The 18,376-nt window shown below is 39.7% G+C and overlaps 1 protein-coding gene across 1 annotated transcript in view; it reads left to right on the top strand.

The window, feature by feature from the left end:
• The window catches only part of CUBN (cubilin), a 261,490-nt gene that overhangs the window by 182,138 nt on the left and 60,976 nt on the right, over positions 1–18,376 (top strand). Inside the window, exons 46-54 of the mRNA XM_004757571.3 lie at positions 554–763; positions 1,416–1,556; positions 2,201–2,382; positions 8,315–8,486; positions 9,540–9,746; positions 12,208–12,357; positions 14,317–14,438; positions 14,982–15,207; positions 17,092–17,279. Of these exons, the coding sequence (XP_004757628.1) occupies positions 554–763; positions 1,416–1,556; positions 2,201–2,382; positions 8,315–8,486; positions 9,540–9,746; positions 12,208–12,357; positions 14,317–14,438; positions 14,982–15,207; positions 17,092–17,279 (1,598 nt within the window). The remainder of the gene's footprint in view (positions 1–553; positions 764–1,415; positions 1,557–2,200; positions 2,383–8,314; positions 8,487–9,539; positions 9,747–12,207; positions 12,358–14,316; positions 14,439–14,981; positions 15,208–17,091; positions 17,280–18,376) is intronic.

Raw genomic sequence — 18,376 nt, 5'->3', positions numbered from 1 at the left:
AGGCCCCCAGATACCAGTTACTGCAGTGAAACGTTCATTTGATAGTTAAACCAGGAAGGCCAGACATCATGAATCACCACCACACCCCTTCCGGCTGAACAGGCCCTCCGTCTTCAAAATCACAGACACCGGGTAGTAGGCAGGCCCTGCCAATCAGTTGGTTCTTGAAAGGAAACTTCCTTGCAACTAATAGCTCTTACATGGTGTCCCAAGGGGACTAATGTGATGTTACAGAATATGACATTCAGTTTCCATTTCCCATTATTGGACTGGACTTGCGGTATCATTTCTCTTTACAGCAGTAGTAGATTTCAAATATTAAGGGGACCACTAACTAAAGAAACATTTCCAGAATTTTAAAAGCATTAATTAATATTCATTTGGCTGAATATTAATTAATTAACCAAATATTAACTGGATATTAATTAATTAACTGAATATTAGCCGAATATTAATAGAATATTAATTAATATTCAGTTTTCGAATGTGCTGGTTCAATTTAAAAAGAAAAGAAAAGAAAAATCTTGTAACAAAATATTACTCTTTTCTACAGCTCACTGTGGGGGAAGAGTGACAGGGCAAAGTGGCGTCATTGAAAGCAGTGGATATCCAACCCTTCCGTATAGAGACAATTTATTCTGTGAGTGGCATCTCGAGGGTCCCTCTGGACACTATCTCACCATCCACTTTGAAGACTTTAACCTTCAGAATTCCTCTGGCTGTGAAAAAGACTTTGTGGAGATCTGGGAAAACCATACCTCTGGTCAGTGCAATATGTCTCCTGTCTTTTGGGGGGGCGGTGTTTATTTTCTCATGTACTCATTCAGCCTCTGAAGTATCCTCACTTCAAGAAAGGTAAAACAACGTCTAGTCTTTGCACAGATGTGCAGTCAACTCCGAGCAGTGCTGACTTTTCTCTCCCCGGAGTCCTACTCACAAACTGTGGGTGTCCAAAGCCCCAGGTGTCATTATAGAGCTTGTCTTTAATAGGTCACACTGAGAGAGCACTAGAGAAGGCATCTTCTTCCTGTTGAGACCTTCCAGGGCCATATGTGGTTGGTTATTTGAGGAGCCTCCTGTCAAGTAAGGAGAGAGGGGGTAAGGTAACTAGCAATCATATGAGTTGGACACTCATCTCTCTGTTGCCTGCAACCATCTCTTTACCCAAATGAGCTCCCTCATTGTGCTGAGATGTCCTTGCCCTAACTGGTTGCAGCCTTTGTTACATGTCTTCATCTATGTGAATGTTGATTTTATTCATGTTTGTCCTGCTTCCCTTAACAGAGGTTAGCATTTCTTCATGGGCAGGGTCTTGTCTTTTATTATTTTCTTTGTACTTGTAGAATACCTCAAGTAGAGGAGAAATGAATTCAATCACCTGGACATAGACAAACTTAATTATTTGCCTCTCACAGGAAGTTTATTGGGCAGATACTGTGGAAACACCATTCCAGACAGCATAGACACTTCTAGCAATGTTGCTCTGGTGAAGTTTGTCACAGATGGCTCTCTTACTGCCTCAGGATTCAGACTGCGGTTTGAATCCAGCATGGAAGGTAAGTTCACTGATGTGGTAACTATTTACATATTTTGAGCACCTACTTTGGCTAGACACTATTCGAGGCACTGGTGTTACAGTGGTTGTTGAACCAAAATTACCCCTCTCTTCATGGACCTTACACTTTAGTGGAGAGGCAGATTTCAATCAAATAGTCGCACCATAGCTGTGAAACAGGCTACTACAGAGAGGAGGTGGTGCTTTGGAAGATGTTATGGGATGAGAGCTGCACACATTCCTCATCTTAAGAAAACCAGTGAGTTAGCTCCACAGCTGTTGGAATCGGCATTCCAAATACCCCGACATTGCTGAAATACAGATATTATCTGAAGAAATTGGATAATGACTCTCGTCTTCTGAATCTTCTGACTCTTGAGATTACCCCCTCTATTGGTGCCCCATATTTCTTGGGCCATGACGATATAGCGCACTGTCATACATGGAAACGTGGATTCGATATTAAATATTAGAGACAGAAAGGGGATGCAGACATTGTCTGTCAGTCCTCATGTACACCCAGTGTCAAATAACAGCAATAAGTTTGTCCAGGGGGATAGCAAAGAAAACACTTGAGAGGACACTTCTTGTAGAAGGGCTCACTTGGACTGGACTGGCAGTTTTCTTGGGTTTCTTCCCCTTCAGAGTGTGGGGGGGATCTGCAAGGCCCTACAGGAACGTTTACCTCTCCCAACTACCCGCACCCGAATCCTCACGGCCGTGTCTGCGAGTGGAGGATCACAGTGCAGGAGGGAAGGCGGATCACCCTGACTTTCAACGACCTGAGTCTGGAAGCTCACCCATCCTGCCGCAGCAAGCGTGTCACAGTAAGTAGCCCATGCAGTTGGGGATATTACATTCCATTGCTGAAGGAGCTGATGGACCTATAATTCACAATCAGAAAACTAGGTCGGGAATATTCCCATCCGTGCAACTCTACCTCAAGCAAACTTAAAGTATTCGATAGAACAGAAGCACAGTGAATGGACTCGTTGTCTGTAAGATCCGTCTTAAGAGCCTATTCATTGTCACAGCATACGTCAGGGTCATGGATGGGGTAAATTTTAAGAGCAGGTGATCATTGCACATGGCCAAAGTGGGTCAATGGATAAGCCCGTGGGTAGCGCAGAGTTGAATCAGACAGGAGATGCAGAACAGTCACCACCAAAAGTTTTAAGCAGTTGAGGGGCCCTGCATAGTTCCTGTTCTCAGCCAGAGGGGCCGAGCCCCTCCCCTGGAAGAGCCCAGGCTTCCTGCCCTCAGTGTTGCCAAGGTCAAATGCTTTGGGAGATGCTGTCAGCATTCTTAGCTTCACTTAGCAAAGGAAAGCAAAGGAGATCCATGAGTGGGAAAGAAGATTGTTAACTGAAATGACAGCTCTATATGTGTATCTACTGGATTAATTACACATTAATATTAATGTATTTCTCTACCCAACTCAGCCTTTCCTCCGTCCTTGTTCCCTCAGTCAATAACGATTCCTAACTTCAGGAGGCTCGGCTCAAAAACTTTGATGTCTGTTTCGGAGTCCTTTCTCTCCCACCGTGTGTTGCATCCAGACTCAAGTCCCACCGGCTGTATATTTAAAGAGATCCAGAACCTAACTACTTCTCACCATACCACTGCCATTGCCACCACCACTCACTTAGATTTAGTTTATTAACTTCAGGCTGGTGTCCCGCCCTTGTCTCCCTGCAGTCTCAGCGCAGCCACCCGTGTGATGGGTTTAAATGTCAGCCACATCAGGCTGCTCTCCTGGAAAATCCCCTCTTGGCCTCTCTTCTCACTCAGAGGGAAATCCCGAATCTTTATAGTAGCCCAAATGGCCCCATGGTGTCTGCATCTTGTCTCAAACCCCCCTGATCTTTGGCTCACTGGCTTCCTTTCGGGTCTTTGAATCTGCTAAGGTGTTCAGCAGCCCACTTCACCCCTCCTGTGGCCTCTGGTTGGCAGCTCCCCAGTGGCTGCCTGTTTCACTCTGTCTCTTCAGTCCTGGCTCTTCAAGGACCTGATCCCCACGTTGCATAGGTTCCACCCTGACTCATCCTGTTCCCTGCATTATTGCTTTCACAGCGCTTCACATCCCCTAACATCCCGTGTATTTGCTCGTCTGTGTATTGTGCGCTCCCACCACCAGCATGTAAGCTCCACTAGTACCCGCTCTGCGTTTCATTCACTGCTGGGTCCCCAGTACCTGGCACGTAATAGAAACAGTAATTATTGAGTGAATGAATACTAGAAGTACTATCATTATCTTTTTTGCTTTGTTTTGTTTTTAAGATTTGTATTTATCTCGTTGAGAGAGAGTGAACCAGAGAGAGCACGAGCAGGGGCTGGGGCAAAGAGAGGGAGGGAGAAGCAAACGTGGGGCTCGATCCCAGGGCTCTGGGACCACAACCTGAGCTGAAGGCACACACTTAACGACTGAGCCGCCCAGGTGCCCCTCATTATCCTTTAAAAACAAGACACTTTTGGGGTGCCTGGGTATCTCAATCAGTTAAGTGTCTGCCTTCAGCTCAGGTCATAATCCCAGGGTCCTGGGATGGAGTCCCGTATAGGGCTCCCTGCTCAGCGGCGAGCCTGCTTCTCCCTCTCCCTCTGCCCACCACTCCCCTTGCTTGCATGCTCTCTCTCTTTCTCTCTGCGTCAAGTAAATAAATAAAATCCTAAACAAAAAAACAAGACACTTTTGTTTTCAGTTCAATTGTCTCCTGTTGGGTAGTGATTTCAGAAATACAAAACCTCTTTGTATGTTAGTATAATACTTTGTATTGCCCTAAAATGACCATATTCAGGCTTCAAATTTTGCTCCCAAGTTCTAACACTTGAAGGTATCATATATAGCTATACCTACAGATGCATATCTGAGATCATGACCTGAGCTGAAACCAAGAGTCGGACATAACTGACCAAGCCACCCAGGTGCCCCTCCACTGAATACGCAGAGACAAGGATAAAGTAGAAAAAAATTAACCACTCCCACTACACCATATTTTCGTATATTTTCTTATCTTCCTTGGCAATGAATATATTATGTAGTTGTAATAATGTGGCATAAATTCATTTGCACACTAGTTTTAATCTATTTTTCTGATTATAAACATAATGAATGCCTATTGAACAGATTTTGGAGAGTTCAAAAAATTAAAAATATGAAAAATACTTGAAATTGTACCCACCCATTGCTAAAGTTTTGATGTATACAACTGTTTATTTCCCTTTGAAATTCTTTCCATAATTAACATCATATTGAATATGATGATTATGAAGAATCTTAACAGAATTTTCACATGCCCTGCAGGAAAGAAAACATGAACAGTCATAGTTTCAGAACTCAAATAATAAAATAAAATTTACAGCGACAACCACACATTTTGAATCACATCTTGTCATTTTCCCGTCTCTGAATCATAGACGCCAAAGGCGTCTACTTTCAACTATTTTAGCTGCTTCTTGTGGTGTGTCTGTCATTATTTCAAAATAATATTCCTACTGGGGCACTTGGGTGGCTCAGTGGGTTAAGCCTATGCTCTTTGGCTCAGGTCATGATCTCAGGGTCCTGGGATCGAGCCCCGCTTTGGGCTCTCTGCTCAGCAGGGAGCCTGCTTCCCTCTCTCTCTCTCTCTCTCTGCCTGCTGTTCTGCCTACTTGTGATCTCTGTGTGTCAAATGAATAAATAAGATCTTTAAAAAAAATATTCCTACTGCTACTTCTTTATTTTTTTGGTCTTAGACATCATATACCCACGTGCGACTACAGGAGATGAGGGTTTAGCTCTCTTCACAATCCCCCACCGCCACACACGCACCACAGATGCTCACAGGGCTACACGCAGTTCAGACCTCCCCCAGCTTCCCCACAAAATACCTACATCACAGATTTTGTATAAATTGCTCTTCAGTGTTTACATTGCTATGACTATACCGCCGTCATTCCCCACCTGGCCACGTAGTGTACCCTGGTAGCGTTTGCTTTTGTTTTTCCGATTAATGTCCTTTTCCACACGGAGTTTTTTATGCACATACCTCTCACTCCTCCCCACGCTTTCACTCCAGGGTTACATCCCCACCTTGTGCTGTAGCGCGCACCCACCCTTTCGTGCATTTTCCTTAGCAGTAGCCTTCCTTGAGCCCTTTTCCATCAGCTGCAAGCCTGGGGCCAGCTGTCAGCCGGCGCCTTCATTCCTCTCCCGGGCTGGACACCTGACTCCATGACATGTGCATTATCCTGTCTTGGCTCATTTCCCTTTTTTTTGGTGAGGCACATGTTCTTGTATTTCCATAAGGAAATGGGCATGGTCGATAAGGTTTTTGAGAAGGTGTATACCTGGAATTATCCTTATTTTACCATTGTTCTTTGAATACACTATATATATATATATTAAAATATCATATGTATTTGATATGTATGATTAATTTATTATATTAAAATAAAATTTAATATTTACAAAATATTATATTAAAATAAAATTATGATTAAATATATTAATCATAATTTTGAAGTTTTATGTTGCTTCTTTTGAGGTCCATTTCCTTCAGTTTCCTGTTTCCCATTTATGTATATTGATTGGTCTCTGCCTTTTGCATTAGACATCTAAGGAAACTTCCTTAAATGCCTAATGACCCTTGGCTGTTTATTCATATTTAAGAATGAAGTACTAAAATGCTGCTTGGAAACTCTGTGTTCATGGGATTGTCAACTTACGGTCTTTGTTGGGTTGAAGGGACTTGACCATTTAATTAGTAGAAACTACAAATGTCTTATCTACAGGTCTTTTCTCCTGGGGAGGCTAAAGCTTCAACAATGAATTTCTTTCATGAATTTTCCATATCATTCTTTTTCTCTGAAATATATTTTTATAGATTCACTGTTTTTGTTTCTTCTCCACTCTGCTGTAAATAAGGGGATGTGGCTTGCCCTTTGCCCACACTTTATCATTTTAAGAAAGTCTCACAAAGAAGCAGGTGGGGAGTGCAGAGAAAGAGAAAAAGAAAGAAGGAAAAAGGAAAAGAGATAGAAAGAGAGAGAGAGACGAGAGAGAGAAAAAGAGAGAAGAAAAGAGGGAGGGAGAAGGGACACTTCCTGGGATCTACAGGCTCAGTGAAGGCAGCTTTAAGTGCACGCTCTCTAGATTAATACCTTATCCTGCCACCTCAACATACAATTCCTCCAAACCTGCTGCTTATCTGATTCTGTCCAGAAGGAGAAGAGGCAAAGGTACACCACCCAGCATGCACTAACTGAGATACGTGCTTGTCCTGAATCTCAAATGCCTACTTCCTATCCCATTGTTTTCTGGGAGTTGTAGTTTCTGACTACAAACATAAGTGGAGGGGGAAAGTGGAAACAGCCCTTTGGTTGCCTCGGAAAAGCAGGAGTCATGTGATAAACGGCTGTCTGAACAACTGTTAGTCACTGTGATGCTTAGATCAGGGCAGACATTGTGCAAGGATAATTGCAATCAATCAGGGATTCTGACATATTCCATTAGCCAGCAGTTGCTGATAATCCCTTTTGATTCTGGCAATATGTTGCCAGAATAATACTGCTCTCAGTATTAATTGAAATTTTGTCATCTTCTGTTTCTTTATACATTACTTTATGGTTTGGAATCAGAGGGATGCTTTAAGTCCAGTTTTATTATCACTAGGTCTTTGGCCTGAAGCAAATTGCATAACCTTTCTGAATTCTATTGTCTTAATCTGGAAAATAGGGATGGTATTATGTATCTGAGAGGGTATTGTGCTAATTGAATAAAGTAATACAAGTAGGCTATTAGCAGAGCTCAGCGTTTTGCTGTGCTCAATAAGTGATAGGAGATGCTATGTCTGGTCCTGTGAGTTAGAAGACACAGAGCTCAATTTAATGATCAGCTACAGTAAATTAAAAAGCTCACATCTTTGTTATAGAGTGCATGCTTCTCCTTCGTATCGCTTAGTGTTAGATTCTTAATCATTATTTCTAACCATGAGTGATTCAAATCCTTTTTTAAAAAATAGAAATATCAATTACTCAATCAGTCAATTATTGTTTAGTTACTTCTGGATCTTTCCTGAACTGTGACAACCAGCCATGCTGAACTGCCTTTGGTTTTGCACAGAAGTTGAATAATACTTTGCAGCTATTATCACTATGGACATAACTAGAATTATTGTTTAATGTTTTGGAGCCAGCTCTACTCTAATCCATTTTTTTAAAAAATTCAAATTAATAAGAAAATTGAGGCTTTGGGTCCTAAGTACTTAGGAAAGAACTATTATATCCATTGGATTTTTTAAAAAGTTACTTTTCAAGGCATTTTAAACTATTTGAGTTACTATATGCTTTGAGCCCTCAGAGACTAACATTTAAGCCTTCATTCCAAATATCAAAGGTCCCGACACATCGGTAAGAAAAATGGTCCAGCAGTGAACTCTGCGAACTCAGATGTAAGCGTGTTGGCCTAATTTACATTTCAAGCACGGTTTCCAGCTGCAGACAGTACAGCAGTTTTTCATTTGTCACCACATGGCAGGGGGGGGGGGCGTTACTGTAATACTTTCATTTTAGTGAAATGACCCAGAGGCCACAACTCAGTAGAATGTGCCCTGGGTGACATGGTAGCTTGTGGCACCGGGCGAGGAGCCCATACTGCTAAGTAATTCATTTTAGCACGGAGTTCCCTTCTGAGCTTGCATATTGAGGCTGTGAATATAATCTTCTAGGAAACACTCTGTCAGATGGCCCGCCTGACTGAAGGTTAAACTATTTTTCCAACAGGTCTTCAATGGCATTAGAAGTAACTCACCCCAACTAGAGACACTGTGTAGTAGTGCGAACATGAGTGATGCCATCAAATCTTCAGGAAATACAATGAAAGTCGTGTTTTTCACTGATGGATCCAGGCCCTATGGAGGCTTCAGTGCTTCCTACACGTCCAGCGAAGATGCAGGTAATAATGGCAGACGTTGTCATTGTGGGCCCTGCAGGTGACCCACAGCTACTTCCAACAGCAGAGGAGCCATCAATTTTATGTCCCTTCAGAGATCAGAGATGGAACCAAGGCAAACATATATAACCAGGTAGAAAGCCCGTCCCAGACAGGATTTAAAAAACCCAAATGTTCCGGTTCAGAAAGCTGCTATTGTGAGTTAAAACTTTAAAAAAATGCTGTTGGGAGAGCTTTCAGCTCTATTCCATGCCATGGTGCCATTGTATTGGTTGCCCATTCTACAGCTCTTGATCAATTCCTTCCTGCTGAATGAGACCTTCTGCTTAGAAAGTAACTGGAAAGTGACTCATTTAATTGAAGATAGCCAGATTTTCTTGTTTCTTAGTCCCCCATCCATATACATATTTTTCCGGTGTAAATGAATGAATGTTCACGTTTGATACAGAGTACTTAAAAATTAAGCAAGATATAGCTTTCTGGTCTAAATATTTTCCTATTTTCTGGGTTGGTGCTATTACCTAAGACTTTTAAATTTTAGAAAGAGTAGAACTGAATATGTAAAAAACCTTTATGTTCTTTCACTTATACAAAGAGCATTCATTGCCATGTGAAAAGGGGCAAGTTCATTGCCAGTCCTGTGTTGTGTTATCTGTTTGATCCAGTTAAATTGTTGAGTCAAGAGGAGAATTGCTAATGAGAAGCCACTGAGACCACTACTGGAGGTTAGCTATTTCTCTAAATTAAATATTAATGAACAATAGGCTTAAGTTAGGAGAAACTGATGCATAGCCAAACTCCTAAATCCTAATCTACCCTACAGGAAAATAAAGAAGCTGTTTATTTTTGTAGGTATTTTCCAAACTCACAGAAACTTCCTCCATAGTCTCTGCATGCATGAGCCAGCCCTTTACACAGTCTTAACTTCACCTAGAAAAACAAATCAAAGCAATAAAAATCTCGCTATTGCTATTTTAGTTGTTAATGCATTACCTGTATGTTCTGTTATGGTGTGAATTTCACTGTTACTTTCCCTGTTGCCTTTTGTTTTCTTAGTGTGTGGCGGGTCCCTTACACATTCCCCTAAAGGAAACTTCACTTCTCCTGGCTATAACGGAGTCAGTAATTACTCAAGAAACTTAAACTGTGAATGGACTCTCAGCAATCCAAGTCAGGGAAATTCATCCATTTACATTCACTTTGAGGATTTTTACCTGGAAAGTCACCAAGACTGTCAGTTGGATGTCCTTGAGTTCCGAGTGGGTGAGTTCAATCAAAGAACATGTTTTCTTACTTATCCGTAAGTGTTCTTATACCTGGAGACCACCAACAATGAAGGGACTCAAGTGGCTATAAAAATCTGCATAGAATTCAAAAGACGGTTGCTCAGAAAAAGCTGTATTTCTGTGTGTACCCAGCTGAGGTAACATGCCCTGTGAATGGTGAGCGAATAGAGCAGAGTTTGCAAGTAAACTCTATGTTTCATGTAATGTGAGGCTTCCTGAGGAGAGATTTAGCTTATCTGTGTTCTCTCTCTTTCTCTTTTTGAAAGATTTATTTATTTACTTGAGAGAGTGAGAGAGCACGTGGAGGGGAGGTGCAGAGGCAGGGAGAGAGAGAGAGAACCCACGGGGCTCTATTCCATGACGCTGAGATCATGACCTGAGCTCAACTCAAGAGTCAGATGCTTACCCGACTATGCCACCCAGGCACCCCTTGTCTGTGTTCTCTTGAGGAGTTCAAGTGGTCCTTTCGATGATCTTCTACTACTCAAGGCTTCTTTCCTCACAGACTGAAAATTAGCATAGTCAGACTGTATCAGTGATTTCCTGAATTTATAAGAATTTTACTTAGAAATCAAAAGCAGCTTTGCAATGTACCAGATGGAGAAGCAGGTGGAAGCTATTTGGGGAATTATCCCCCAAAGAGTCAAGTTTGTCTTTAGTTTCATGATGGAAGTAGACTGAGGTGTGTTCAGTAAGCCATAGCTCTTAAGAATTTTTTTAAAAACCTCCCTTCATAAAAGATGAATCCATTTTAGTTCTTTCTGGGAGTTGAGTCTGGAGTCATGGGCGATTCATCAAATTTCCTCCATTATTACAGTGGCACTCTTTTCCTGGTTTGAAAAAGAGAAGTAAGGTAATGTTGCAGAGCATCTGTGCTATTTAAGGTTCACTGAGTTCCATGTCACTGCAAAACCTTATTTTAAAGGAGGCTGAAAGCAGCAGACACTAACACAGTGAGCTGGTGGCAATGTTCTAGGGTGACTATTGAAATTGATGGTGACTTTGAGAACATGGTGGACAGAATTTTCAATGAGAATTTGGTAAATTCTGTGGTCACAGATCAAGTGACTCAGCAGGAGAATTATCCGGGCCCTCCTAAGTAGGTGAATCTAAAGAAGACTTATGAAGGAAATGAAGTTGTAGTTTGAGAGTGTTCTCCATATGATTCTGATAAACCCTCACCACTGCCACCAGGTTCAAAACCACTGGCTTAAAATGTCCATCGACTGATGAATGGATAAAGAAGATATAGTGTATGCATCCATGCAAGATTACTCAGCCACTGAAAAGAATGAAATCTTGCCATTTGCAAAATGTGGATAAAACTGGAGTGTATTATGCTAAGTGAAATAAGTCAGTCAGAGAAAGACAAATGTCATGATTTCACTCATATGTGGAATATAAGAAACAAAACAGATGAACATGGGGGAAGGGAAGGAAAAAGAAAATAAAATAAAAACAGAGAGGGAGGCAAACCATAAGAGACTCTCAACAATAGAAAATAAACCGAGGGTTATTGGAGGGGCTAATGAGTGGGGAGATTGTCTAAATGGGTGACAGACATTAAGGAGGGCACTTGATATAAAGAGCACTGGGTATTAAATGCAACTGCTGAATCTCTAAATTCTACTCCTAAAACCAGTACTACACTATATGTTAATTAACTTGAATTTCAATAAAAAGAAAACAAAATACTGGCTTATTGAATTAAGCAGAGCAGTTGTATATCCAATTTCAGTCAGTAAAATGCAATCTTCTCCGTATTCCCGCATTTCAGAGAGAGTTAAAGTACTATATTTTGTTAACTTATAAAATCAATGATATTAGTCTGACAGAATAAATAAAGAGCAGGTTAATTGTGAGCTCTGTAGGTGTTCTGTAAAGGTTAATCAAATTACTGTGAAAAGTAATCTTCATAAAAATACTCAGCTCCAAATCTGATAGTTCTTAGCATAAGTACTGAATATCCTATTCATTACAGTTGATTAAATGCTGTAAAGAAATCATTAGAATTTTAGATAACTATCACTTTTATCTTGTTGATACATTTTGTCAATGTTGGCATTACATTTTTTACTCCCTAAAAAAGGCACATCCAATTTTTTTTTTAATTAATCATATCTCTGTTTAGGTATGCCAAAATAATTATGAAAACACAAATTGGAACAAAATGGCCCCACAATAGAGAAAGATGCCTATACTAAAAAAAGTGGGGGGTTTTTGTTTGTTTTTTGTTTTTACCCTGTTGGAGGGACTCTTTCTTTTGCCGTTGATAAAGACAAAAAGGAACCTTGTGAAACATCTGCTACTAAATCAGAATTCCAATGTGCATTAATATTACCTTGAAATGTTCTTTATGATTTGTTCCTACTAAATCCATTGAATATATTTCTCAAAAGCTATATAAGTAATGGCATTTGGTGTGCTATTTGTTTCAGGTAATGCTGATGGGCCTCTGATGTGGAGACTTTGTGGACCTTCAAAACCTACAGTGCCCCTGGTTACACCTTATTCTCAGGTATGGATACACTTTGTCACCAATGAACGCGTAGAACATGTTGGATTCCATGCGGAGTATTCTTTTACAGGTAAGACTTGTGATTAAACTCTAAACTCTGGCAATATAATAGATAATAATCTTTTCCATAAAGATTTCACATGTGTTGTGTTAGATTCACTTCTAGGTAGCTATAAGTTTTGTTGCTGATGTCAAGGAGATGTTCTAAATTACATCTTCTAATTGGTTGTTGCCGAAATCCAAGAATTCTAAAATTTTCATACATTGATCTCTAACCCAGAGATTTTGCTATACTCTTAATTAGTTTTGTCATTTTGTCTGTAGATTATCTTTGGTTTTTCTATATAAACAATCATATCTTCTGCAAATGATAATATTTTTGTTCTCTCAACCTCAAAATTTTCTTTTTCTTGTCTTATTTCAGTGCCTAGGTCACCTTCATGTCAAATGGAAGGGATGACCTTCATGTGACCCTGTGACCCTTCAATGTTTTTTTTTAAATTTTTTATTTTATTTCTTTTCAGTGTAACAGTATTCATTGTTTTTGTACCACACCCTGTGCTCCATGCAATCCGTGCCCTCTATAATACCCACCACCTGGTTCCCCCAACCTCCCACCTGACCCTTAAATAGATTGATTTCTCTTAGGGTTTTCATTAAATACTTCTTATCAGATTAAAGAAAGTCCCTTCAGTTGTTAGTGTACAGGGGTTTTTTTTATTCTGAATGGTTGTAAGATTTTATCAAATGATTTCTCTCCATATATTGCAATGATTCTGTTCTCCTCCTTTAATATATTAATATGATAAACTGTATACTGAAAGACTTTTCTCTCATTAAGCCATCTTTTAATTTCCAAGATAAACCCTACTTGGCTATGATGTGTGTTTTGAACGTATTACTAGATATTATTTGCTAATGTTTCATTTTGGATTTGCATCTGTGACATTTCAGTTTGTATCTGAAAATTCATTTTCAGACAGCACTGCTCTTTGCTGCTTCTCTGGACCATCAGAATTTTTCTAGTCCCTCTCACTAATATGGCAGTTCTTTTACACCCCCAATATTATGTAGAAGTCTCAACTCCAGCCCTTCCTTATGTGTGGGTCCAAGACCATATGTTCTCCCACATGGTCATCAAGACCTCAGATGCTGACCTCTGGGGCCCACATCTTGGTTCTACATCCTTTCAGACTGACATAGTCTCAGTTTGAGATTGCCCCTCAGAATTTGAGTATACTTAATTTTTTTTAGATTTTGGAAATCCTTTTTTTTTTTTTCTATGAAGTTTGGCTATGAATCAATATATATTTGGTTATGGTTCTAACAAACATTTCTTTGTGTTATAATCAAATGGTTGATTGGGAGAGGGAGTAAGATTGATCAACCATCTTGCCGGTTGATTTTTCTTTATTGGATTGAAAGAAGAGAGCCAGGTTTCAGGAAGCAGTATTATTCATGTGGAAAATAAGACAATTTTACACTTCAAAGATGGATCTGTTCTTCAACTTGCTATGCTGATGTGTACTTTGATAGCTGACTACAGATACAAGTGCTTCTCATCACCTGACAAATTCTTTAGTTGTGGTTTGGACCATATTCTTCAAGCTTGTATTTATTTTTATTGGCCTGTTTTTTGTTTTGTTTTGTTTTGTTTTTTTCAAGAAAGGCAGTGTTATTTACTTCATCCTAGTCAGAGTGTCAGTTATATGCACATCTAATTATTCTCCATTTGTGGTACAGATCATCTTCCTTCTTCTTTGTCCTAAACATAATCCTGTCTTCCCTGTGTGATTCTTTTTAATTCACACTATATGAGATTCTGTTTATTTCTAATCTTCTACCCAGTTTTACTTTGCATTTAACACTTTCATCTATTTATTCATTGACTGCTTTTTTAAAATCATAAAGTATGATGCTATAAGACCTACTTCTTTTGGCTTTGCAGAGGTTTTTTTTTTTTTTTTTGGTTTGTTTGTTTTGTTTTCTTATATCTTATATCTTAAATAAGGTTAAAATCTCATTTTAGACTGTGGTGGAATACAGCTGGGTGAGAGTGGAGTGATCACAAGCCCCAACTATCCAGCCTCTTATGATAGCTTGACCCATTGTTCCTGGTTGTTGGAAGCCCCACAAGGCCATACCATCACCGTGAGTTCTGATTTTGTTCTAGAACAAAAATACCATGTCCGCTGTGGAAACAGAGTTCTTCTAATAAGCAAGCGATTAGAATAGGCTTTGAGCCTGTGATCAGTTCATTTTCTCCCCCAGAGCTCATTAGAGTACAGACATCTACAAGTATCCAGCAACTGAAGAAATCTCTTTTACAAGCATAGGAGAAGATAGATATAGATATAGATATAGATATGGATATAGATATAGATATGAAATATTCTTATCCAGGAGAGACTTGTAATCACATTCTCGATATGAGTTGCCATCCCATTCCACTGGACTGAAGAGGTTCCTCCTACTGACTCCAGTTCCAGGAAAATTTTCTCCTCTCAAAATTTCCAGTAGAATCCCCAGTAAAGAAAAAGAGAGGAGGGCAGGGGAAAGGTAAATAAGAAACATACATATAAAATTATATAAATTAAAACAAAGTAAAAGGGTTTGTGAGGACCTTATCTAACTTTAGGTAGCTCATCTCACTTACCACTCAGGGTACCTCATTGTCTCTTTTCTCTCCTGCAGCTAACATTTAGTGACTTTGATATTGAAGCCCATGCAACCTGTGTTTGGGACTCTGTCACTGTCAGGAATGGTGGTTCTCCTGGATCACCCATAATAGGACAATACTGTGGAAGTTCAAACCCCAGGACGATCCAGTCTGGTTCCAACCAGCTGATGGTGATTTTTAACTCAGACCATTCAGTGCAAAATGGTGGATTTTATGCCACATGGAACACACAGACTTTAGGTAAAAGAAACATTCTGTGTACTTTTTAAATTGATGTGCTTTTTTAATTTATTGATAATTTAATAAGTATGCATTTTATATCGACTCTCTGTTAGACTCAACTCGGGCTATTTACACATGTCATCTCATGTAACAACTTCATAAGGAAGATGCGATATCATACATGTTTTCTCCATTTTACGTGGATGGAAACTGGAGAAAAACGGGTTGATAGTTTTCCCAGTCATGGAGCTAGTCATTGGTAGAGTCAGGATTTGAATAAAGATAGTGGGGCCCAGAAACTCTGATCTTCACACTTCACTATGTTGCCTACATAGGCAGAAGGGCTTGGCATAACCAGAGAATCAAAATTAAAAAATCACAAGTAATTCAGAATATTTGGATCTTGGAGGCAGAATGCTGAGTGGTAAGCTGAAAGCAAGAAGTTAAGTGGTGCATATCATGAAGAGACTTGTCTTCTCTATTGTCCCTTGAGAAAGGCAGAGCCATTGAAGAGTTTTGAGCAGCAAAGTGGCAAGATTTGTGACTTAGAATGAGTGCCCTGTAGGTGGCAAAGTATAATAGATTTGATTTCAAAAGGGTAGTATTTTGTGCATATAAAATATAAACCTCATGGAAATTCCCAGAAAATAAAAGAAGTTGCATTGGACGGGTGCCAGGTGGCTCAGTCGGTTAAGCATCTGCCTTTGGCTCGGGTCATGATCCTAGGATCTTGGGATCAAGCCCTGCATCAGGCTCCTTGCTCAGTGGGGAGCCTGCTCCTCTCTCTCCCTATCCCCTCCCCCTGCTTGTGTGTGCATGCTCGCTCTCTCTCACAAATAAATAAAATCTAAAAAAAAAAAAATTGCACTGCATATTATAGTCAGGATTTCTTTAAAACCTTGCAGTATCACACAGGGTAATTCTTTCTAGAAGAGTCCAAGTTTATTATGAAGGTTTTTGTGGAAGGAGTCAAGCTTTCTCTTATTAAACCACTGGTTGCTGTTGAATGGAGGGTAGTTTTAGGTGAACCATTAGTTTTCCAAGGGTTTAGAAGCAAAAGATACAGGAATACTCTTTGATTTAACTTCATTTTGTTTTGAGTTCATAGTTTTCCTTTTGTCATCTCTTAAGTACATTTTTTAAAAGATTTTATTTATTTGTCAGAGAGAGAAAGAGAGAGAGAGTCCAGGTAGAGGGAATGGCAGGCAGAGGGAGAAGCGGACTTCCCTCTGATCAGGGAACCATCTGTGGGACTCAGTCCCAGGACCTGGGGATCATGACCTGAGCCGAAGGCAGATGCTGAACCAACTGAGCCACCCAGGTGTCCTTCTTAAGTACATATTTTAATGTATAAAATAATTTGATATTTTCTTCCTTTCAATTTATGCCTTATTTTAATCCATCAGAGTTTCAATATGAATGAATCAGATTGTGTAATGGAAGAATTTTCCCCTCCTCAAAATCATTTTCTCTAGTCCTGTATGTTAGAGTAAAATTACCAATGAGTGTAGACTTATATTTTCTTGTATTCACAGTAAAATAAAATACAGAACTTGGGATTGCTGGTTCACAAATACTATATAGCTTCAAGGGGAGTTAAAAAATATTGTCACTGTTTGAAAACAGAATAGGTCTGTCCTCTTTATGGCATGAATTAGTGTCCTCAGGTGAGTTCAGCATAAATGCAACAAAACATAAATAGCCAAAGCTTCCTCTGGATTCAGTTCACCTCACATTTTTTCAGAGTTCTTGTCGTATCCTGCCCCGGAGGCCAGTGACTCCTGTGTAAGGAAAGAGAACCTGAAATCTCACATTTCGAAACTTGTCTCCTTTGGAAATCTTGGGCTACGAAAGTAGTTATTTTCCTCTCAAATTAATGACTTTTCCATGGCAACTTCTCAGGTTGTGGGGGAATACTTCATTCAGATAATGGTACAATCAGATCCCCTCACTGGCCTCAGAATTTTCCTGAGAACAGCAGATGCTCCTGGACCGTCATTACTCACGAAAGCCAACAGTTGGAGATCAGCTTTGACAACAACTTCCTAATCCCCAGCGGTGATGGACAATGTCAGACCAGCTTCGTGAAGGTGAGCGTGCTTGTTCCTTTAATTGGAGCCGAGCTGGTTTTGTGAACATAAACATTTAGACCAGAAATGACTCATTGCTTCTCCAAGTAAGTAAAGGGCAATTTTCTTGCTCGGATTTCTTGAATAAAAATGTGAGAAATCTCAACTATTAGGAGTTAAAACTTGAACCACAACACACATACTGCCCTGTGACTTTTCATTTGCTGGTATGTAGGCAAAGTAACCTAATTAAGGAGATTGTTTTCTGGCCTTATTAAATTGTCATGCATACTTAGGGTTCTTCCTTTCTGTGGAAACTGAAGAGGGAGGGCCAGATTTTTTTGTTGTATCCTTCCTTCCTTTCTTTCTTTCTTTTTCTTTCTTTTTTTTTTTTTTTTTTCTTATTTCTTTTCTAGTAGGTCCTCAAGGACAAAAGAAACGTAAGGCCCCGTTACCGGCAACACTTAAAGTATGCTATGAAAATTACAGAAGGCTAGAGAGGTGATTAGTGCCAGCTTCCACAGCAGGCCTCAAAAGCTCACAAGCTGAAAAGAACATTTTACTCGTGTAAAATTATGGCAGTGGGGCAGTCAGTAAGGCTCTGTTTCTCTAAAATGGCAAATACCGCTTATGGGACACCGACCTCACTTCTCTGACTTCTGATTGTGATGGCTGTATGATAAATTCATTCTGACTCTGCTATTTGGATCTCATATGTAATATATCTCCAAGAGACCTTTCCACCTTTAAGTGGAAAAGACATTGGCCTTAAGTTCACATTAGCCTGGACTCCATCCATATCTCTTGCACTTACCACCTGCATTTTCCTCTGTGAGCTAATTAAACATTTGGACTTAACTTCTTCCCCATAAAACAAAGAGAACAATTTGTCCATTAGTAGGACTGTTTTAAGCATTAGAGGTAATATGATATAATAGCACAAATAGTGCTCAGTACTTGGAATATAAAACCATCTAATGAATAGTAGTGGCATTTTACCGTTGATGTTATTATTGTATATCATCTTTCAGATTATGTTTTATATCTAATGGATCCATGCTTACTAGTTGAATAAAAATCCCATACTTTTATAAAATATGTGTCTAATGGAACACATC

This window comes from Mustela putorius, unplaced genomic scaffold, assembly GCF_011764305.1.
Source record: "Mustela putorius furo isolate JIRA1106 unplaced genomic scaffold, ASM1176430v1.1 tig00003913_pilon_pilon_pilon, whole genome shotgun sequence".
NCBI classification, from domain to species: domain Eukaryota; kingdom Metazoa; phylum Chordata; class Mammalia; order Carnivora; family Mustelidae; genus Mustela; species Mustela putorius.
The sequence above is the reverse complement of the archived record's forward strand: the minus strand, read 5'-3'. Positions and strand labels throughout refer to the sequence as shown.